The sequence below is a fragment of the Danio aesculapii genome, chromosome 18, assembly GCF_903798145.1.
Source record: "Danio aesculapii chromosome 18, fDanAes4.1, whole genome shotgun sequence".
Lineage (NCBI taxonomy): Eukaryota > Metazoa > Chordata > Actinopteri > Cypriniformes > Danionidae > Danio > Danio aesculapii.
The window spans coordinates 4,495,790-4,517,046 of NC_079452.1; the positions used below are offsets into that span (position 1 = coordinate 4,495,790).

Consider the following 21,257-nt stretch of genomic DNA (forward strand, 5'->3'; position numbering starts at 1 on the left):
ATGTTTGAGTGCTGCCTCCTACTGGAGGGACCTTCGACACCCTCAACAGTCTTTGCCCTCAACGCATGCCAATGGTTTCCAATATGTCCATTTCTTTATTATTTAACAGTAAGGGGTAAATGAGTACACCCCTCGAAAAATCCAGAAGCCACTCTACACTTGGAGGTATGATTTTTAGCCAACGTAATTAATTAGAAAATATTTATATGAAAATGAATTCATTAGTTCATTTTCTTTCAGCTAGTCGTTTTATTCAGCAGGGGTCGCCACAGCGGAATTAACCACCAACTTATCCAGCATATGTTTTACACAGCGGATGCCCTTCCAGCTACAACCCAGAACTGGGAAACATCCATACACTCTCACATTCACACATAGACTACGGCCAATTTAGTATATTCAATTCACCTATAGCGCATGTCTTTGGACTGTGGGGGAAACCGGAACACTAAACCCACGCAAACACAGGGAGAACATGCAAACTCCACACAGAAACAACAACTGACCCTTTTTTTTCACACAGGGTGAAATGTGCAGAAGTTATATATAACCAGACCTGGTTGCCAGAGCGGAATGAACTACCAACTTATCCAGGATATGTTTAACATAGCGCACGCCCTTCCAGCTGCAACACAGTACTGGGAAACATCCACACACACTCATTCACACACTCATACACTACGGCCAATTTCCTTCATTCATTCATTTTCTTTTCGGCTTACTCCCTTTATTAATCTGGGTCGCCACAGTGGAATGAACCTCCAACTTATCCAGCATATGTTTTACACAGCGGATGCCCTTCCCATCACTGGAAAACATACACACAATCACATACACACTCATTCACACACATACACTATGGTCAATTTTTAACATACCCAATTCACCTATACCACATGTCTTTGGACTTGTGGGGGAGACCGGAGCACCCGGAGAAAACATGAACACGGGGGGGAACATGCAAACTCCACACAGAAATGCCAACTGACCCAGCCGAGGCTTGAACCAGAAACCTTGTTGCTGTGAAGCAACAGCGCTACCCACTGCGCCGAGAGGGGTCTGGATGCAGACCTGCTACAGTGCAATCTGAGCTGCATCCAATGTTTGCATCCAGTTTCCCCCAAGGTCCTTACAAAACAAACAAACAAACAAAAAACAACAATGTGCTATTCTCTCTTGTTCTTGGTGTTGGGCATTTTTTTAACAACAATGATTACATGGAGTTTTATTATTTTACAGATCACATTTTTTCTATTTTAAGCATGTTTAATACATTTCAATTGTAATAATTGTGTTAGTGATTATTAGTTATTATTATATACTCTCTTTATTCCAGACGCTAGGTCCAACAGTACAAAAGACTGACAACACAAAACAAACCACACAATATACATTAAAAAAGACATTTCATCAAAAGTGACAAATACGCACCTCAGTAAGCCTAGGATTTATGAACAACATTAAAATGCTATTCTGAGCATTCTCCAATCAACAGATGGACTTATACATCAAATGTCAAACATCAAATCAAAAAATGATTGCTCTTACCTTACAGAAAAATTCACTTTCACTGCACCATCTATGTTCATTTAAGAAGAATCCCCATACAATCATTGTATGAAACCTTTTTAATCTTTTTTAATCCTTTAACTGCCTGTTCTACCAAATGGTTGACTATATTTTGACTGTTTTAAATAATAAATGTCAAAGTCATTTAAAGAAGGACTGTTTTTAATAATGGTTTACACACACAGCATTGTTGGTTTGCAAAAAAAAATCCAACAAACATAATCCTATTGCACTACTACACTTGATTTTGATTTCATTGGACCAGTGGAACAGCCCTGATTTTTAATCACAATAAATACAAGTATTTGTTTTCCCGGACTAATGTTATTTTCTGGAGGAAATTAAAAATATATATATTTTACATTTGGAAGAATGTTATCAGACTAGGCATCGGCCAGTATAAGATTCTGATGGTATGATAACCTTTGATAAAAATATCACGGTTTCATGGTATTGTGATTACTGCTTTAAAATATGTTCTTTTTAAATGTCTGTGTAAAAACAAAACAAAAAATTCCCTCTTTGAACACGATATATTTTGTTTTGAGCAACATTTAAAGTATCCTGGAGCAGTAAACATGCCAGGCTAAATAATTCAAATGAATCACTGACTTATGCTGGCTTCATTTGTTTCTAAAACAGACTTATATACAGTTTAAAACGAAATCTTTAGAAACCATTTCTGCTGGAGATACTGCTGTCCTAAAAACATAAATAAAAAATTCTAACACATACTATAGGAACAGTATAATAGCAAATGTTGGCGGTTTGAAAACCTTGACTTTTCCAAACCACAGTATACCTTGAACATTATCGTCCAATGCATATATCAGACCTTTTTAAGTTTAAATAAATGTGTTTCAAAAACATTGTTAAAAAAAATACTTTCACAACGACAAAATGTTTTCACAATTTTAATATAATCAAGAATATTTCACTTTATTTTACAATGATACATATACACCCATATACACGTGCCATATTAAACACAGCAGTCTTTTAATGCAATGGGGATTTTCTCATAGCACACACAGTGAGACAAGCTCTCTGTTTCCTATGCGGAGTAACACATCCATATTTACCATATGAATATTGTCAATCAAGTATTGACAAAGCGCATGTTCAGATGATCAATAAGCCCAGCTTCAAAATCTTATTACATATAAGCTCAAATTAAAGTTCACTCTCTGTAAATTGAGGCAATTTATTTTGGTGAAAGAAAAAAAAAAAAAAAAAAATCACTGAAATGTTATAAAGAAACGCTCAAACTGAACTTTGCAGAATGATGAGTGGTCAAATAATGCAATGGTTTAACTATGTCATCAAAGAATGATTGATAACACATTCATTCAACCAATCAGTAATGAGTAATAATGTTATGCCATCCTACTGGCCAACATTCATCCTGCACAGCCTTATTACTCATTTTCTGTTTCTTTCTATTTTTATAACTGTCTGTGTAAGAAGACTTAAAGCTATAGTTCACCCAAAAATAAACTCATTTTACTTACCAATTACACATGAATTAAGTTAACTTAATCGTTTTTACAAACTTAAGTTGATTGAACTTAATTTTTTTAAACAATTAAGTTATCCCAAAAAGACTCCAAAATTGTGTTGATTTAGCTCATTTTAAATAAGTAGTTTGAACAAGCAGCAATTTTTGAGTGTAATCGCCTTTAAGTGGTTCTAAACACGTTTGAATTTCTTGCTTATTTTGAACACAAATTAAGATATTTTGAAGAATGTTGGAAACCTGTACTCATTGACACCATAATAACAAGAAAATAAATACTATGGAAGTCAGTGGTAACTGCCTTCAAAATGTCTTCCTTTGTGTTCAACAACTCAAACAGGTTTGGAACAAGTGCAGAGTGAGTAAAAATGTTAATTTTGGGAAGAACTATACCTTTAAGCAAGACTTTGTATGTGTGTATATGGCAGTGCTGCACCACAACTGATGCCAGTCCCTATTGACAAGTCTGTTTATCCTCCTCAGAAAGGGCCTAATTCAGTGATGCACACTGTTATTTGGAACTTGGGGCTGCTGGAAGAGACAACAGAAGTCTATTAACCTCTCTGATCTGGGCATCCAGTGTCTCTGTGGTGAGGGCCAGCTCTCCTAGTTGTGTCTGCAGGCTGGTTATGGATTGTGCGAGCTCCTCTTCTTTTCTTCTAGAGTTTGCCGCTTGACGGCTGTACTCCAGCACCATGCAGCCTCCACCGATGACAAAAATGATGGCTTCGCCGAGCAGCTCAGCTCCGAGCTCCGCAGCCGCCTCTTCATTCAGGGGTTTGATGGTGGAGCCACGGAAACCCATAATTCTCATCTTTGTCCTCATCTCGACCCAGTGATATGCTGTAGAGAGAAAACATAACTGATGATATTAATTACTTGATATGTTCGTTTGAAAGGTTACAGTTTGGTTTAACGTTCGTGCTGAAATACAAGTAAAAGAGGCGACTACACTATAAAATAAAATAAAAGTGTATGAAACTATCATTTTAAAATAGAAGAGACTACAAAAATATTGGAATTGCATGGTGTGTATAAGAAATTGCATTTTAAATTACATAAAGTTGTTTATCACATTCAATATGTGAAAAAGAGACGATGTATCATTAACTAAAATGTACATCTGAAAAAGAGATTGCATTGTAAAACATATTTAAACATTATATTAAAAATCAAACAGACTAGGTTAATGTTAAAATGAGCTATACAATGTGAAAGACTACATTGTAAAACACATAAGTGTAATATTTACAAATATTAATCAAAATTATCACATTAATATCTAAAAAATTAGAATCATATGATATTAAAATAAACATCCCTTACTCTCAATAAATTGTATATATAATAAGAATGACATATGTATTATAATGTATTAGGGATGCACAATATTGGAAAAATTACACATTGCGATATTTTTTTATTATGCAATATAAATACAATTTCTCTAGATGAGTTCAATAAATGTTTGTAAAGAATAAAAAACTTCAGATTGATTGGGAAGATTCTGTAGGGCAGTGCCAACAATATAATCTACAAGCATAGATAAATTCAATAAAGAAAAATATACTAATTTAATAAACTTTTATTTTATTTTATTTTAATAATTTTCTTGTTTTTCAAAGAGTCCAAATGTATACAGTAATTGAATACTCAAATGTAAAATAATACTGCAGTCTTCGTTTTATAAACAATTCCATAGAATTAATCGTTATTAATTTGTCAAAGATACAAATGGTACATTTTCTTATACTCGAATGCTTTTAAAACCCTCACACAGTCACAGGTCTCAAATAACACTTGCAAAATGATAAATAGTAATCCAGACTCAACATTGCTTATGCTTACGATGCGATTATTGCTAATGATCACATTGCAATACCAATGCTGAAACTATTGTGCAGCCCTATAATGTATTATTATATAAAACAATATAAAAAATTACAAGTGATTCATTAAAAAATTACTACTATGTGAAAACAAACAATATTGAAAATTAAAGAACATAACAATAAAATATTTTAATACTAATTATTTGTATATGTATAGGGCAGCACGGTGGAGCAGTTGATAGCACAATCGCCTCACAGCAAAAAAGTCACTGGTTCAAGCCCTGTCAGTTGGCATTTCTGTGTGGAGTTTGCATGTTCTCCCTATGTTTGAGTGGGTTTCCTCCGGGTGCTCCGGTTTCACCCACAAGTCCAAAGACATGTGGTAAAGGTGAATTGGGTAAGCTAAATTGGTCGTAGTGTATGTGTGTGAATGAGTGTGTATGGATGTTTCCCAGTGATGGGTTGCAGCTAGGGCATCCGCTGCGTAAAACATATGCTGGATAGGTTGGCGGTTCATTCCACTGTGGCGACCCCAGATTAAAAAAAGAGACCAAGCCGAAAAGAAAATTAATGAATGTATACGTATAAATTAACTGATAGATATTTTATATAGCTCTTATTTATATATATAGTACTGTATGATCACATTATGTTTATTATACAACTATATTAAACATATTTAGCAAACAAGGAAAAAGAGGTACTTTCAATTAATCTAAACTTGCATGTTAATGTTTATGACAGTAAAAAGTAATCTTAAAACTGACTAGTGTAAAAATATAATAAAGAGAGTAGGCTAATATATGAAACGTTCATTATACAAGTTCAAATAAGTACAATAAAAACATTAGGTTAAATACATTTTTATTTTATTATAAGCAATTTAACAACAAGCTGCACTTTTTTTTTTACACTCGAGTCGTGTGTACCCTCTCTGCTCTCAATGACAGATCAGTCCCGCCCTCTTGAATCAAACTCAAATCTCATTTGTCTAAAGGAAACTTTACTCTGATACCTCATTTGTCTCTTCGAAAGTCTGTCACTAAAAGGACCCAATAAGAACAACGCAGCAGCCGTGATTGGCTAAAAAGCAGAAGCAGACAAGCGTCCATTGGCTGCGTGTGTCTATGTCCACGCCCACAGACACCCTTAGCATTTGTCTGACATCATTCCATCGTTATACACGAACAGGCAAATATCAGCTTACCTTGAGCCGGAGGAAGGCAGATATAGTTTTTAAAGAATTCACTTCTCCGCGCGCCTGCTTTTATCCTATTAGCCAATGGTTTGCTCAATTGTCGCACGCCCAGATAGAGCAGCTTTGCAATCGGAAAGGCACCGACAACCATCTTGGCGGAAAATGCGTCATCTGAGAAGGCGGGATGATAAGGACGTCATGTGGGCGATGCTTATGTGTAATGTTAATGACGTAAAATTAATATTCATGAGCTTAATAAACGTATTAGAATTTTAAGTATTCGGTATTATTATTATTATTATTGAAGAAACTAGTAAACACATATATTACCCTTTATTTTTAACGTTTGCTCCTCTACGTTATTATTAGTTTAGTAGCTTAGCGTAATATATATGAATGTTTATAATGCATTTTTACAGTTAATTTCGCCCCAAAATGTAAAAGCAATTAAATGTACATATATTAAATCAAATAAACAAACGACATGTGTCTTTCTTCGGCCATTGTCTCGCGTTGTTTACCTGCGCCAGCTGTGCGTCTCTAACACCTTGGGTCGGATTTCAGAAGCCGTGGGCTGGACTGAATTTCTCAGAACTTAACAAGCAAGGGTTAAACAACGTAGAAAAGTTTTGCAGACAGTCATGTAACGCATCCATGCTCAGCGGGACTAAGTTTTAGGACTTCACTGTACGACAATTTGACAACTATCGCAGCTGTTCAAGGTACAGGAATCTTTCATATTATTGTGCTTTTGAGAGTTTAGCTCGGAGATTTACTGTACTTGAGAAGGCGACGTGGATTGTACAGTAGACTTGTTCGTTCCCGTTATGCCAGCTTTTTAAAACACATTTTTTTTCTCAGTTTTACTTAAAAAATGGGTAACATTGTTATAGTTTAAGGCGCCTTTGTGTGTGAAGTGGACGAGGAGGAGCCAGTGGCACTTTAATGGGAATCAGATGTCTTAAAAACGCACGCAGAAGCTTTTGAAGGCAGATCTCATTGAGTTGTTCTCTGAACGATATATTATTCATTATACAGCCTGAATTAAGTCTTAAAATTAGACAAATGCTTATTCGAGCATTTATTTATTTAGTTATATGGTAACTTTGTAATGTATTGTGCTCAGGATTTTAATACAATGTATACAAAGCCTTCTGCATTGTAAGACCCGTCATGATGAATGCTTGTGGCTTTTTTAACAGATGTTTGTAAGCAGTGTTACTAATTTAGATACTAGAAATGCATGAGGTCTAAACTTTTTCATCATAAAGCCTACTGCATCATATTTGATGTATTGAAGCCTGTATATGAAATAATGAACTTTGCTTTAAACCTGTTGTACAAAATCGACATAAATTCAGTTCTGAAATGTAAGACTGAGGTAAAGTTTTCTATTATTCACACATTCACACATTCAGACTTGAGCCTTCAGTGAAATACTAAAACAGATTTTAAAAATGATAATAATTGTAATGACGTACTACAGTTTTAGCACAAAGTGCTTGTGACACTGTGTCAATATTGTTTACCACGCTACTTTGAATATTCAGTCTGGAATCGCATGTAATTATGACGTCAAAACGACATTAGCGCCATTTAATTGACTGCAACAATGTTGTACTTTTTTTTGATAGTCATTGGCTGATAAATATAATTTCTCTATTTACAATATGCAAAGAATACTTTTCTAAAATGTTATTAAGGTATGAAGTACGCACGTGTAAATATAAATCCAACTTTACACCAGTAATTTTAAGATTAATATTTACAGCCGCTTGGCTTAATGATCTTTTTAAAATTATTATTATTATTTATGTATTTTTAACGTTCAAATTCTGATGACTATCATGCATTTTTACTATGATTTTACATAGCAGTAATATGTCGTTCAGCGCAACAAACGTTAAAAAAAGTCACAAAAGCCTGATATATCAAATATGATATAAAACAGATTGTTTACTTTTTTTTTTGTTCACATTTCTTGTCATTTTCTAATCTTAAAATTAGTTTAAATGGTCAATGAAATATTGAACATGTAGAGTTGAGCACGCCCCATGTACTGTATCTTTTGTTTAGCTGTGTGGTTTTATACATTCTTTGGTAACCGGTCCATAATGAGTACCTTCATGTCATTTTTTTAAAGTTCCACTGTACAGTTCTCACTAAATGCTGTCAGAGCCAGCTGAGCTACATATTTGTCTGGTCCTGTCCTGCTACAACTTGTTCTATTCCATTATTCCTCCTTTTGCACTTTACACTGTAAACATGAATCTTTGCATGTTGGTTCAATCACTTTCCAGCCTGTCTTTGTGTGCACTACGGTTCAGTCTTTAAAGGTTAAACTGGGTCGGGTTGGATGCTGGGAAACTTGTGTGATTCACAAGGAATGTTAAGCTTGTAATTTTGAAGACTTGAGAGATTCCAGAAGCAAATGTTATTTGAGACTGTTCAGAGTGTCCTCTACACAGGGCTGCACATAAACAAACATCCCTTAGAAAAGCAGAAGTGGCTAGTATCATAGGTCAGACAGAGTGTTAGGATTATTAATACCCACCCATGGAATCATGGGTGACTAACAGGCTTTATTCACAATGATCTCGGATGGCTGTCAGTGTCTGAAATTAACTGGACACTCCTCATATTTTTGTTCATTTAAATCTGATCAAATGTCTTGATTTCAGAGATAATTTGACTTCTATCTATCTATCTATCTATCTATCTATCTATCTATCTATCTATCTATCTATCTATCTATCTATCTATCTATCTATCTATCTATCTATCTATCTATCTATCTATCTATCTATCTATCTATTAAATATAATTTATATTTGCATTATTTTAATGAACTCTCCATTTTAGTTTTGTCACAGGATATTTCCACCCACATTTTTAGGAGTGCATTAGGGCAGAGTTCATGAAATCCTATTCTTTATCTTTTCAGGGATCCTTGTCGTCATAAAGCTCTTTGAGAAAAATGAACTGCTCATAAGCTGAAGCCTCTTCAAGGTTTTGAAATCCTATAAGCTCCACTACCATTTACTGTAACTGCAAATTTCTAAATTTTATCTTAATTTGTAACTTGCTGTATTTGTGCAGTTGATTTTTGTAACTTTCTAAAGAACCTCTTATCTGTGCTTTAGCCGGTTACGATTGCACTTTTTTTTGGCAAGGTCCTGCATAGATTCCAGATCTGTTACATGCGGTTTGAATGACTGTTCTTATCAACTAGACTATGAAACACTCTTGTTGTCTCTAGAATGATAGCGTTGGTTGGTTTCAATGCCACGAGATAGCGTAATGTCTGAGACACGTCATGAATGCTCACTTAGACTTTCAAGTTGTGGTTCACTCTATCTTATTGTATCTTCAAATCTACGTGACTTACTTTCTTCTGTCAGACTCAAAAGAAGATTTTTGTTGTCAGTGCAGTGAAAGTCATCTGACTTGAGCAAATACATTCTCTTTCATAAGCTATTTTTATTTCCACAGATGAAAGTTAGTCAGGTTTTGGAATGACACGAGGGTGAGTAAATGATGACTGAAGAGTCATCGTTGCTTAAACTGTTCTTTTGACTGTCTGGAGAACTGTTGTTGTCTAAATGCAGCTTGGGTTGAGCTGTTTTAATACCACATGGTGCCAGTCTGACAGCAGCTATTTCACCACGACATGCTGATGAATGAATTTCTCATAGAAATGTTGTCACTTCTGTAGGTTGTGATTGGTCTGTCTTTGTTTTAGTTTTTTTTTGTAATGAGATTTACCAACAAGAAAAAGCTTGTCTACATATTCAAACTTTAGACATAGGCTTTATCTTAAATCGACTCCTAGACCAGAGATGCCCAAACTAGGGCCCGCGGGCCAAAGTGGGCCCATAGTAACCTTTGATTTGGCCCGCCATCCCATGAGAAGAGAAGGAGAATGATGTAGATGGTTTAGAGATTGTCATTTCAAATGTAATGTAATCTTTTAGTTCACAGAAATTAAATGTTTACATTTAAATGCTGTAAATTATTATTAAAATGAAACCTGAAAAAAAATAGTATCCAGAATTTTTAAAAAAAGGAAGAAAAAAAGAAGATTGATTGATTTTGAGAAAAATTCAACAGATTTCCTTGTGCCCCATTTGTTTATTACTGTGACTGATTATTAACACTTGGTTATTTATATCTGTTGATATATTTATTGTTCAGTAAAATTCTTAATTTGTTGGCATAACCTGAAACTAATGCATGCCAAATAAGTTGTTATATTTGAAGATTCGCAATTATTTGGGAAATTAAGTAATCCCTCACAAATAAAACACACATTATTCTGTCAAAATGCTATTCTCCAGTGTGCAATTTGAAGGCAAAAATACTGGATCTATCAATGTGTGCTGAAAGTTATTCAGACTACAAGAAAAAGTTTGTCTACATATTCAAACTTTAGACATTATCTGGTTTTATCTGAATGCGACCCCTAGACCAGAGATGCCCAAACTAGGGCCTGCAGGCCAAAGTTGGCCCATAGTAACCTTTGATTTGGCCCGCCATCCCATGAGAAGAGAGGGAGAATGATGGGAATGGTTTAGAGGTTTTAATTTATGATTTATTTATTTATTATTATTATTATTATTATTATTATTATTATTATTATTATTATCTGTTTTTTGTCCTGTCTCTGTAATTCTGTTGCTCTGTCATGAAAACAAATTCCTCGTCTGTGCGAACATACCTGGCAATAAAGCTCTTTCTGATTCTGATTCAAATGTAAAGTAATCTTTTAGTTCACTGAAATTAAATGTTTGAATGTAAATGCTGTAAATTAGTTTAAAATGTCCATACTGTCACTCGACCTCAAAGCAAAGGCAGATTCTGCTTGACTAGGGTATTCAGCATTGAATGTGTTATAAATGTGATTGTTTATGTTTTTTCTTGCAATAAGTTATTATTAAAAAGTTTTACTGCATTATTTAATATGTTTCAAAGCAATGTTTTCTATTTATTTAAAAATATTATTAAATAAAATTGTTTGGTATATTTATCTTCGGCCCATGGCTATCAAAGATATTTGGTTTTTGTCCCTTCATACGAAAAAGTTTGGGCACCCTTGCCCTAGACTCACTATTTCTTACATCAGTCCCCTTAACCTCCTAGGGCTTGAGTGTCCAGTGTCCACATACGTGGACAGCACATTTTATCTCTTAGGTGGCTATTTACAATACTTTGAATGTTTTATATTTTGTTACAGACATACTGTGTCATCCTGCAACTGTTTTGCTGCATATGAGCCCCAAACCCTATTTTTAACTGTCCAAAATGAGAAAAAAAAATAGTTTTTACTCTCTGATAGTCAAAGCAAGTTAAAAAATAATCTATGTTATATATGCATTAAAAAAATTCAGAAAAAATTGTTTTATGTAAACTTGGACCACGAGTCCACATATACGGACATAATTTTTCTCTCTATCATATCAAAAGATGATACTTAGATTTTTATTCTAATTAGGTTCTAATGAGCCCAAATAGTCCAAAAATGCATGTAAAAAAACATCTTGTGCCTTAAGAGGTTAAAGAAGTGAAAGAAATTGAGTGAGTGAATCTGAGCACTGAGTGCACCGGAAGGGATGTCGTTTTGTTTGTGCTTTGCTGGTTAAAAAACCTCTCAGACTAATTCAAATTTCAACTTCTTGGACAAACCCAGTGATAGTAATTTCACACCTAGTGAGATATGTAGTAATGAAACTAAATATTTAGATTTTATTCAGGTATACAAATGTTGATAAGTGTATATGGGTTATTATTTTGCATTGTAGGATTGATTGCACTTTATAACATCCACTACAGAAGAATTGGTCGCTGTCAGAAGCGCAATAAATTTTGTCATGGTGTGATTGGTTTCCATCTGTGCAATAAGTGCATTTGTGAAATTTCCTCACTAAATAAAATATTCCGTGATAGTAGTGTTATGACAAAATGGAAGCAATTAGGGCTTGGAGATATGACAAAAATCTCACATCACATAAAATAATTAATACTATTGCTAAATATAATGCAAATTGGCGCAGTAGGTAGCACGATCGCCTCACAGCAAGAAGGTCACTGGGTCGAGCCTCGGCTGGGTCAGTTGGCATTTCTGTGGGGAGTTTGCATGTTCTCCCCGTGATTGCATGGGTTTCCTCCGGGTGCTCCGGTTTCCCCCACAATCCAACACAAGACACAAGATGGTTGCAGCTGGAAGGGCATCCGCTGCATCAAACATATGCTGGATAAGTTGGCGGTTCATTCCACCGTGGAACGAAAGGGACTAAGCCAAAAAGAAAATGAATGAATGTATACATATAAATGAACTGATAGATATTTTATATAATGCAAATTATAATTTCTCACGATTGAGTGTTCATTCATGATTTTGTCTGCATCCCAATAATGGCATGGAATATTGTGTTCATGTAAATTATGAAAAAGTGTTACCTTAAACAATATTGTGACACCACAAAATAAGCAATAGAGCATAATATAAAACAACAGACTTTTTCTTATCTCCATACAATATACATTCATCATATTTCACACCCCTAAAACCAGATGGGAACAACAGCAATTCATCCACCATAAAGTGGTAGGCCATGTAAAATTACAGTGTTGGGTCAGCACAATCTGAGATGCACAGAAGTCACCAGCTTTCTGCAATAAAGTCAACAGTTGCAGACCTCCAAACTTCATGTGGCCTTCAGATTAGTTCAAGAACAGCGTGTAGAGAGTCTCCAAGCATTCAAGCCTTAAATCAAGCTGAACAATGCAAAGTGTTGGATGGCCAAGTCAGGTTTAGTGGTTGCCAGTACAACGGTACAGTACTTGTCTGACTGCACTGTGCCAAGTGCAAAGTTTGGTGGAGATGGGACTGTGTTGTTTTTCAGGGGTTGGGCTTGTCTCTTTAGTTCCAGTAAAAACAATCTCATAATGATTTAGCACACCAACATTTTTTGTACAATGTCATGCTCCCAACTTTGTGAGAATAGTTTGGGAATGAACCCTTCCTGTTTCAACATGACTGCGCACCAGCAAGCAAGTTTCAAAAAAGAAGTGGGTGAGCAAGTTTGGTCTGGAGAAACTTGACTGGCCTGCACACAGTCCTGACCTCAATTAGACAGAATACATTCGGGATAAAATATGTAAAGCAACTTGATATTAAACCCTACAGATAATGATTAGAAGTGCAGGCACAAAACTTTTGACAGTACAGGTGTTAGTATTTTTACAAATGTAGGGGCCTGTGATTTCCATAGTGCAGAGAATGTGGATGAAATTGCAGAATCCAAGGACTCATGGGCAGTGTTTTTTAATATTTTAATTGCACTGCCCACTTCTAACGTCACTCAAATATAAAGGCGGCAACACCAAAGCTCCAGAAGTATTGAATTTATTACACTTAAAGGCTATCACATTCCGTGTGAAGTGCACGAAATGTCATATGCCATGTGATAGCTTTGGTGTTGCCGTCTTATTACTTGCTTTATGTACTTTTTTTTTGGCTGAGCACCCATTTGAGATTGTGTGTGTTATTGTGCATTTTTGCAAAAGTTTTACATTAAAATACATCATAATTTGAATACACTATTTAAATGGGTATGACAAATCAAAAACACCTTCTGGTATGATTGGCTAATACTTTTGCTTATCAAAGTCAAAGTTAGCTTTATTGTCAACTCAACTTGAAATTGCGTTACACTCAGACTCTAGGCGCATAACTGTTAATATTAATACAAAAAGTAAAAATTGAAAAAGAAATTACAATAATTACAATTACACATATACTATAATCTAAAATATATATAAAAAATAACAATTTGTAAACAACACAGTTACACTTAAGGGTATACAGTAACACTGCAACCAACAAGACGAAAAACACAAAAACACGGTTTTGTCAGGAGAGAGAGAAGCCACAGTGTGTGTATGCGCCACCATCTTGTTTAAATCTTGTTTGCTTATTTGAAGATTTGGTTTCAAAGTTACATAGGAAAGCAGTTCCCCTTCCATTTAAACTTCTGAGTGTATGTTTAAAAGCCTCTATACATTATACTGATGTGATTTAGGTAAAAAAAATATACCAATAATATAAATTGATCTGTAATGGCAAACAAAAGCAAAGCAATAGTGAATATTTAATAAAAATGGTAAAAATGTTTTATTGGATTCAATATAGTCGGCACATTGTTGTCTTATTTATCTTTCTGACAAACCAAAAAAGATTTCATGCAGTTCATAAAAATATAACTAAAAATTACAATATTGTATAAACGTGAAATGTAAAATTGGACTGGTTTTATGATTTTAGGCTATTGTTCTGCTGTCATTTATTATAACCATTGATCCACAGTCTGGAAGAATGAAACCTGAAATAAAATAGTATCCAGAATAGTTTTAAAAAGAAAAAAAAGAAGATTGATTTGATTTTGAGAAAAAATAAACAGATTTCATTGGACCACATTTATTTATTACTGTGAGTTTGTTGTCATAATGTGAAAATAATGCATGTCAAATAAGTTGTTAAATAAGAAGATTTGCAATTAATTATAAAGTGAATTAATCATTCACAAGTAAATACACCTTGTCCAGTCAAAATGCTGTCCTCCAGTGTGAAAATTGGAGGCTATGAAGACATATTGGATCTATTAATGTATGCTAAATGTGAAAAAAAAAGGTCAGTCTGTGTCAACCGGAAGTTACTGAGATGTTTATTTCAGTATGTTAACGTACTTCCAACTGAAGCTGAATATTAAGTAGGGGTGGTGCTTTTTATTTCCGCATTGTTCCCTGGTAGCAATGTGGTTAAGAATGTTAATATACATTTGCTATGCAATCCCCCAGGTTGACATCAACAGAAGTAACGCGGAAGCAAATGGTCAGCCTTTCATTACCCAAACAAATATTCATTTCATTTTCTTCAGTTGATTAACTTGCACAGATTAATTATTCACCTTAAGAATAACAATGCGAGCTAGCAAAGTAAGCATTGTACTTTTTGATTTCACTCAGACTTTAAAATGTAACTGTTACATTCTAAATCTGCTTACCATATAAAATAACATTAAACAAGCACAAACTAAATGTTAACTAACACAAGGAACACACAACACCACAACTGCTGTTTTCTGTGCATGCAGATGCAGTTCTTTGATTAATGGGCCATAGGCAATACTGTAAAAAATTAGATGATAAAAAGCCATGGCAACAAATGCTTTTATGCTACTTTAACCAAATTTAATAAATGAATCAGTAATTATATCTACATTCTTGTAGCTATACAAAGTTTAACATACTTTTTTAGTCAGTTCGACTTAAGTTAAGACGACTCAAGTTAATTTGATTCAACTAAAATTTGAGGACAGGAAGATTTTTTTATACAGTGTACAATAAAACAATTTACACTATGCAAACAGTTCCCTAGAAATTCATATCATAATGATTAGTGCAAAGGACAAGTGTAACAACCCACTGAGAAACTTGAGTTGAGAAAGAACATGAGCAGATGTTTTCTGTCACCACCACACCTCGATCCATCACTAAACACTGCTGTCTTAATCTGATGCTTTCCGCCTCAGGCTCACAATGGGTTTGGTCTTCTTATCAGCAAGTTATTATTAACCTGTGACTCTCTCAGCTCCACATTCCAGGCTTACTTTTTCAGGCCCGAGTTCAACAACACTGCAACAAAAGTGCTCATTTATCAGTCACACAAATTCTTAATCAGCAAACGAGAGGGGAGAAATAACATCACATGGGGGAAAAAAGATGATTAAACATATGTTAAGATTTTCTGGAATGGTGAAGTTTTTAATTCAAACGATTGTAGTTTAAGAATGTCGCTCACAGGGTATTTATAAATCTAAGACACTCATCATAGAAAATGTGTATTCAAGTCATTGTATGTATATATATATATATATATATATGTATATATATATATATATATACTAGATGCATTTTTGAACAATTTTAGAACTATAAAAACAAATCGTGTCATGTCATATTTATAAATAAATAATGAGATTAAATGTATTTTTAAATACCTTTATTGATCTGAGTAAAGAGCACAGAATTACCAAGAGGCGACACTCTATTGTGATTTGGTAAACAGCCACTAGATGCCGCTAGTGTCACGTGGCGGCCATTTTGGAATGAAAATTCCTTTAGAACAACAGCATATTATAAGTCTGTAAAATAAACTATTATAAGTGCTGATGATTGTGATAGTAAGTGTTGTATTCCCGTCTTTTAGGTTGTATCTCAGCTTAAATGCGCTTTTTAAATAAATAAATAAATAAAAAAACAAAGTTGCTTGACATCGCGACAGCAAAAAGATCCAATGGACGGCGCTGCTGTTGCACTGGAACGTTCTATTGAGTGTCACCTCTTGGTGAATCTAAGCTCTTTGGTAAAAAGAAAACAAACATGACAATATTTTTATTTAAAAATAAACAAACAAAGAAACATTTCTGTTTAAATTTCCTGGTTTTCAGATCATATGCTGTCACTTCTTGTCTTGTCAGTCTTGTCACTTTCCTTTAAGAAGGAAGGAATCGTGAGAGTGCATTTAATGACGTCTAATGCGAATCAATGAGCCAGTGACGGTTACTAGACTGTATTGATCGTGACAGGACAGACAAGATGAAGGCTTTGAGTCATTTCCCGTCTGTGCTTGAGTGCTGTTTGGATAGAGAGTACAAAAGTGTACACAAATATGCAGTTTACTTTGCTGCAAAGTATCAAAAAAGCTTCTCGATGTTAAGAAGTGTCTTTAAAGCGAATGTAGCTAATATAATACCACTAATGAATATTAATATTACTAATAAGCCATTATTATATTCTATTATATCTTTGTTTCCACACCTAAATTCTTAATCATCTGGTGGAGCATTTGATTGTGTGTGCATGTGCGCGTACGTGTGTGTGTCTTTGTGTGTAGGAGAAGTGATTTTGCAAGATGAATGACTCAATACTGAATAATCTAGAACTGACTGGCTCTCTGAAAACTGCAATAAGAACAGACTAAAAACTAGTAAACATCTGCTGTTGTTGTGTTTCTCTGATTTTGTTTGAAATAGAGATCATGACTTAATTTACTAGAAGTTTTGAAAAGAAGAAAAAAAATTCTGCATGTCCACATGAAAAAGTAATACATTTGAATGAATTTTAGATAATTTTTTTTAGAAACTTTTTGAAAAAAAAAAAAAATAGTCAAAGAACAATATTAATATATTAATGATTCAGTTTTTATAATTCCACCTATACATTTTAGTGTATCACATAAAAATGCTGAACGGAAATTCTAAAAATGCGCATTGAAAACATGCTTTCAACTGATATGTTCTTTTAATTGACACAAAAATGTGTTCCTCAGTGCAAATCAAAACATGTCATGTGATTTTTATTTGTTTATTTTTCCTCAAAAGCTGATGTGTATGGATAAAAAGGACACGCTAACACACTGGTCACATCATCTCAAATGTTGTCATACTAATTCTAAAAATATCTCAGTGAAAGTCCATCATCATTTTTTAAGTACATCCTAGAATTGTCTAGCATGATTGTGTTCCCAAACATCAGAAATCCGCCTCCAAACTCAAGATAACATCAGAGAGATTGTTATTGCATGTTGCATCTGCCACCCATAACACATGTATTATGGAGGAAAACTCGTGGTGGCTGCTTTCATTTTGAATCATTGATGAATTATGCTAGTTTCCCAGCAAGTGGAGATTTTATTCTCTTGAACATAAGAGACAGAGACAGTGTCACCTTGTCGCATACTGTCTGTCATCCACCATAAAGTAGGTAAGTACACTATTTTGGATGCAGCCCACTTGCTTAAATACTGAATGAGTCTGAGTTTTTGAATGGATCACTTGAGCATGTTTTTTTTTACTATACAGTTGCAGACTCATACCCTGACCTGAATCTTTCAAATAATGTAACTACACATTGCAGCAATGTAGAGCGCAAGATTTTGATTGATCAGTTTGTTAGCGGTAGCGAGTATATGCAGGGTCTAGAGCAGAGATGCCAAATCCTGTTCCTGGAGATGTCCCATCCTGCAGAGTTCAGCTTCAACCCTGATCAAAAACATTTAAACCAACTAAGTAGAATCTGAAGGAGAGCTTGGTAATTAAAGACAGGTGTGTTTATCAAGGTTGCAGCTGAACTCTGCAGGAAGGTAGATCTCCAGGAACAGGGTTATACAGCCCTGGTCTAGAACCATTGGAGCAGAGCTAGGCTTGGTGCATGAGTGCTTAACTAACAAGTTTAACATAGCTCACTTAAGCTATTCACGGCTGAGCTTGTTCAGAATGGGAGACCATGTAGGAAACTGGGTTGGAAGCGGAGTTGGTGAGGCCAGCAGGGGGGCTCAACCTGTGGTCCTTGTGGGCTCTAATGCCCCAGTATAGTGATGTGGACGGTATGATGTCAGTTAACACCATCTTTTGGATGAGATTTTAAACTGAGGTCTTGACTCTCTGTGGTCATTAGTCATTCTATGACACTTCTCGTAAAGAGTAGGGGTGTAACCCCGGTGTCTTGGTCAGATTCCCTCATAGGCCTTCACCCATAATGGCCTCCCAGTTATTCCCAACCTACTGAATTGGCTCTATCACTGTCTCTCCTCTCCACCTGCAGCTGATGTGTGGTGAGCACACTGGTGCTGTTGCCCTGTGACTGCCATTACATCAACAGGTGGATGCTGCACACTGGTGGGGGTGAGGAGAGACCCCCCATATCATTGTAAAGCACTTTGGGTGTATGGCCATACAAATTATATATTTATTCATTCATTTTCCTTTGGCTTAGTCCCTTTATTAATCAGCAGGGACGGGCCAAGGGATGGCCAGGGGTGGCCGTGTAGACTCTGGCCACCACTGTGGCCACCCCAATATGATTTTGCTGTTGATATTATTAATTTAAATGTACTTGCGTAAATTCACAATATTTCAATAATTAAATAAATAGCAGCCACTACATTTTGGTTAATTGACTGGTGCCACTGACGTAGCTGATTCACTGCCCCTCCCCGATCGTCGTTGACAGCACGGACACACCTTCAACAGACAGCAATGGCAATTTACCTTAAGGTACATTAATAGAAGAAGCTGCATTAATACTGTGGCTCAAAAAGGAACGTGGATAAATGATATTATCAGAGTTTGTATAGTGAGTGTGTGTATATAGTAATACATTTTATTCATTTATTTGTTTCATTATTGAATTAATTTTATTAATGAATCTTCATTAATTTTAGACTTGGCATATAATAAAAAATAATGAAATATACCTGAAAAAAATAATGAAAAATACCTGAAAAGTTATTATATGAAATGTGTTTATACATTGATTTTTATTTTATTTTATTTTATTTTTTTTAGAAATAAACTGCAATATTTCAAGAGTAATTAATTAAATTAATTAAAGAAAACATACAATATGATGAAAGTGAAGTCATCCTTGACTACAAGTAGCCCAACTTTTAATCTAAATCTTGGACCTGATTCTAAAAAGAAAAAAAATACCAATAAAAAGATTTGAAACACCAAAAAAGGCACATATTAAAGTTCATTTTAATATGAATTAGGCTATTGTTATCCATGAACTTTCAAAATGTACTTTTTTACTAAAAACATTTTTTTCTTATGATATAAGATGTAATAAATTTGTATTTAATTTTTTTTTTCATTCAATTCAATTCACCTTTATTTGTATAGCTCTTTTACAATGTAGATCGTGTCAAAGCAGCTTCACATAGAAGATTATAGTGATTTGAAAGAGTGTCAGTTCAGTTTTCAGAGTTTAAATTCAGTTCTGTTTAGCTCAGGTCAGTGTGGTTTAATATTCACTACTGAGAGTCCAAACACTGAAACAAACATACTGCAAAGTGATGCGCTGTGTGTATGCTTTATTAAAAAGATAGGTCTTTAATCTAGTTTGGAACTGCGAGAGTGTGTGTGAGCCTCGTACATTATCAGAAAGGCTATTCCAGAGTTTAGGAGCCATAAATGAGAAGGCTCAACCTCCTTTCGAACTCGAGAAGCCCTGAGTTTTGAGATCTTAAAGAGCGGTTTTGGATTGTAGCGAGACAGAAGGTTGGTTAGATAAATAGGAGCTAGATTATTTAAAGCTTTATAGGTAAGAAGCAATATTTTAAAATCAATATGAAACTTAACAGGCAGCCAGTGTAAGGAGGATAAAATTGGGGTGATGTGATCAAATTTTCTAGACCTGGTAGGAACTCTGGCATATTTCATATTTCTAAATTCTATATATTTAGCAAATGTTTTTGGAACCTCAAAAATTGGGGTTATGATCATCATCCGACAAGCTAATCCAGCTAAAATGTCACTGAAATGCAGTATTTAAATCTCATAATTAAATAGAAAATGAAGTGAATAACTGTAAAAAAAAAGTCCATTTTTTGAGAAAAAAGAACCACGCTTTTCACCAGGCTGGCTATGAGCCTGAATTGTGTTTTTAAGTTCAGATGATTTAATCAGGCCCTAACGATTTCCAAAAAGGTAATCTTTTTGGCTTAATGATTTGCATAGCTTCTCCGGGATCTACAGCTGTATGCTGCTGCTACATTTGGAGGCATGTGAAAATGGCACATTCAATAGCATATTTTTACTCCAAGCTCACTTCATAACTTGCCAATTGTTTCAAATAAAGGCTGTGAAATGTGTTTGTTAGTTTTAACTGAATCAATGAAAGCAGTTAAATCTTCTGTTTATTCTATGGGGAATTCTTGGGTGTTTGGGGTTTCCACACGAGAGCATTTGGCCATCAGTGGAGATTTACTGTTGATCACAGAACCATGTTTTCCTGACAAGATGTACATGACAGTTGCAGTTTTTGATTAATTATTGTGATTTCAGTTCGATTGATTGTGTATCTCTCTTATAGACTGAACCCATAGTCAGAATGATGATCTGAACATCTGCTGTGATTGTACCTTTAAAAGTATAAATAAGATATAAATTCTTTGTCATTTAGGAATACGTTTAAACGATGATTAAATTGATATATCTTTACAACTAATTGTTTAGCTCTATTAAGGTGGTAAAGGTCTAACAAAAAGTCATATGTTGTGAATGTGTCAGCCTATATGCAT

The 21,257-nt window shown here is 34.6% G+C and overlaps 2 protein-coding genes across 2 annotated transcripts in view; one reads left to right on the forward strand and one right to left on the reverse strand.

The window, feature by feature from the left end:
• Window positions 1-2,470: 2,470 nt before the first annotated feature.
• opa3 (outer mitochondrial membrane lipid metabolism regulator OPA3) lies at window positions 2,471-6,285 on the reverse strand. The gene is made up of 2 exons (XM_056478351.1): window positions 6,125-6,285; window positions 2,471-3,928 (listed from the first exon to the last, which is right to left on the reverse strand). The coding sequence occupies exons 1-2, from the start codon at window positions 6,264-6,266 to the stop codon at window positions 3,597-3,599; spliced, it is 474 nt and encodes a 157-aa protein (XP_056334326.1). The 5' UTR covers window positions 6,267-6,285; the 3' UTR covers window positions 2,471-3,596.
• A 424-nt stretch (window positions 6,286-6,709) lies between these two features.
• The window catches only part of ppp1r13l (protein phosphatase 1, regulatory subunit 13 like), a 46,467-nt gene continuing 31,919 nt past the window's right edge, over window positions 6,710-21,257 (forward strand). The window contains exon 1 of the mRNA XM_056478208.1: window positions 6,710-6,837. The gene's annotated coding sequence lies outside the window, so the exon portion shown is untranslated. The remainder of the gene's footprint in view (window positions 6,838-21,257) is intronic.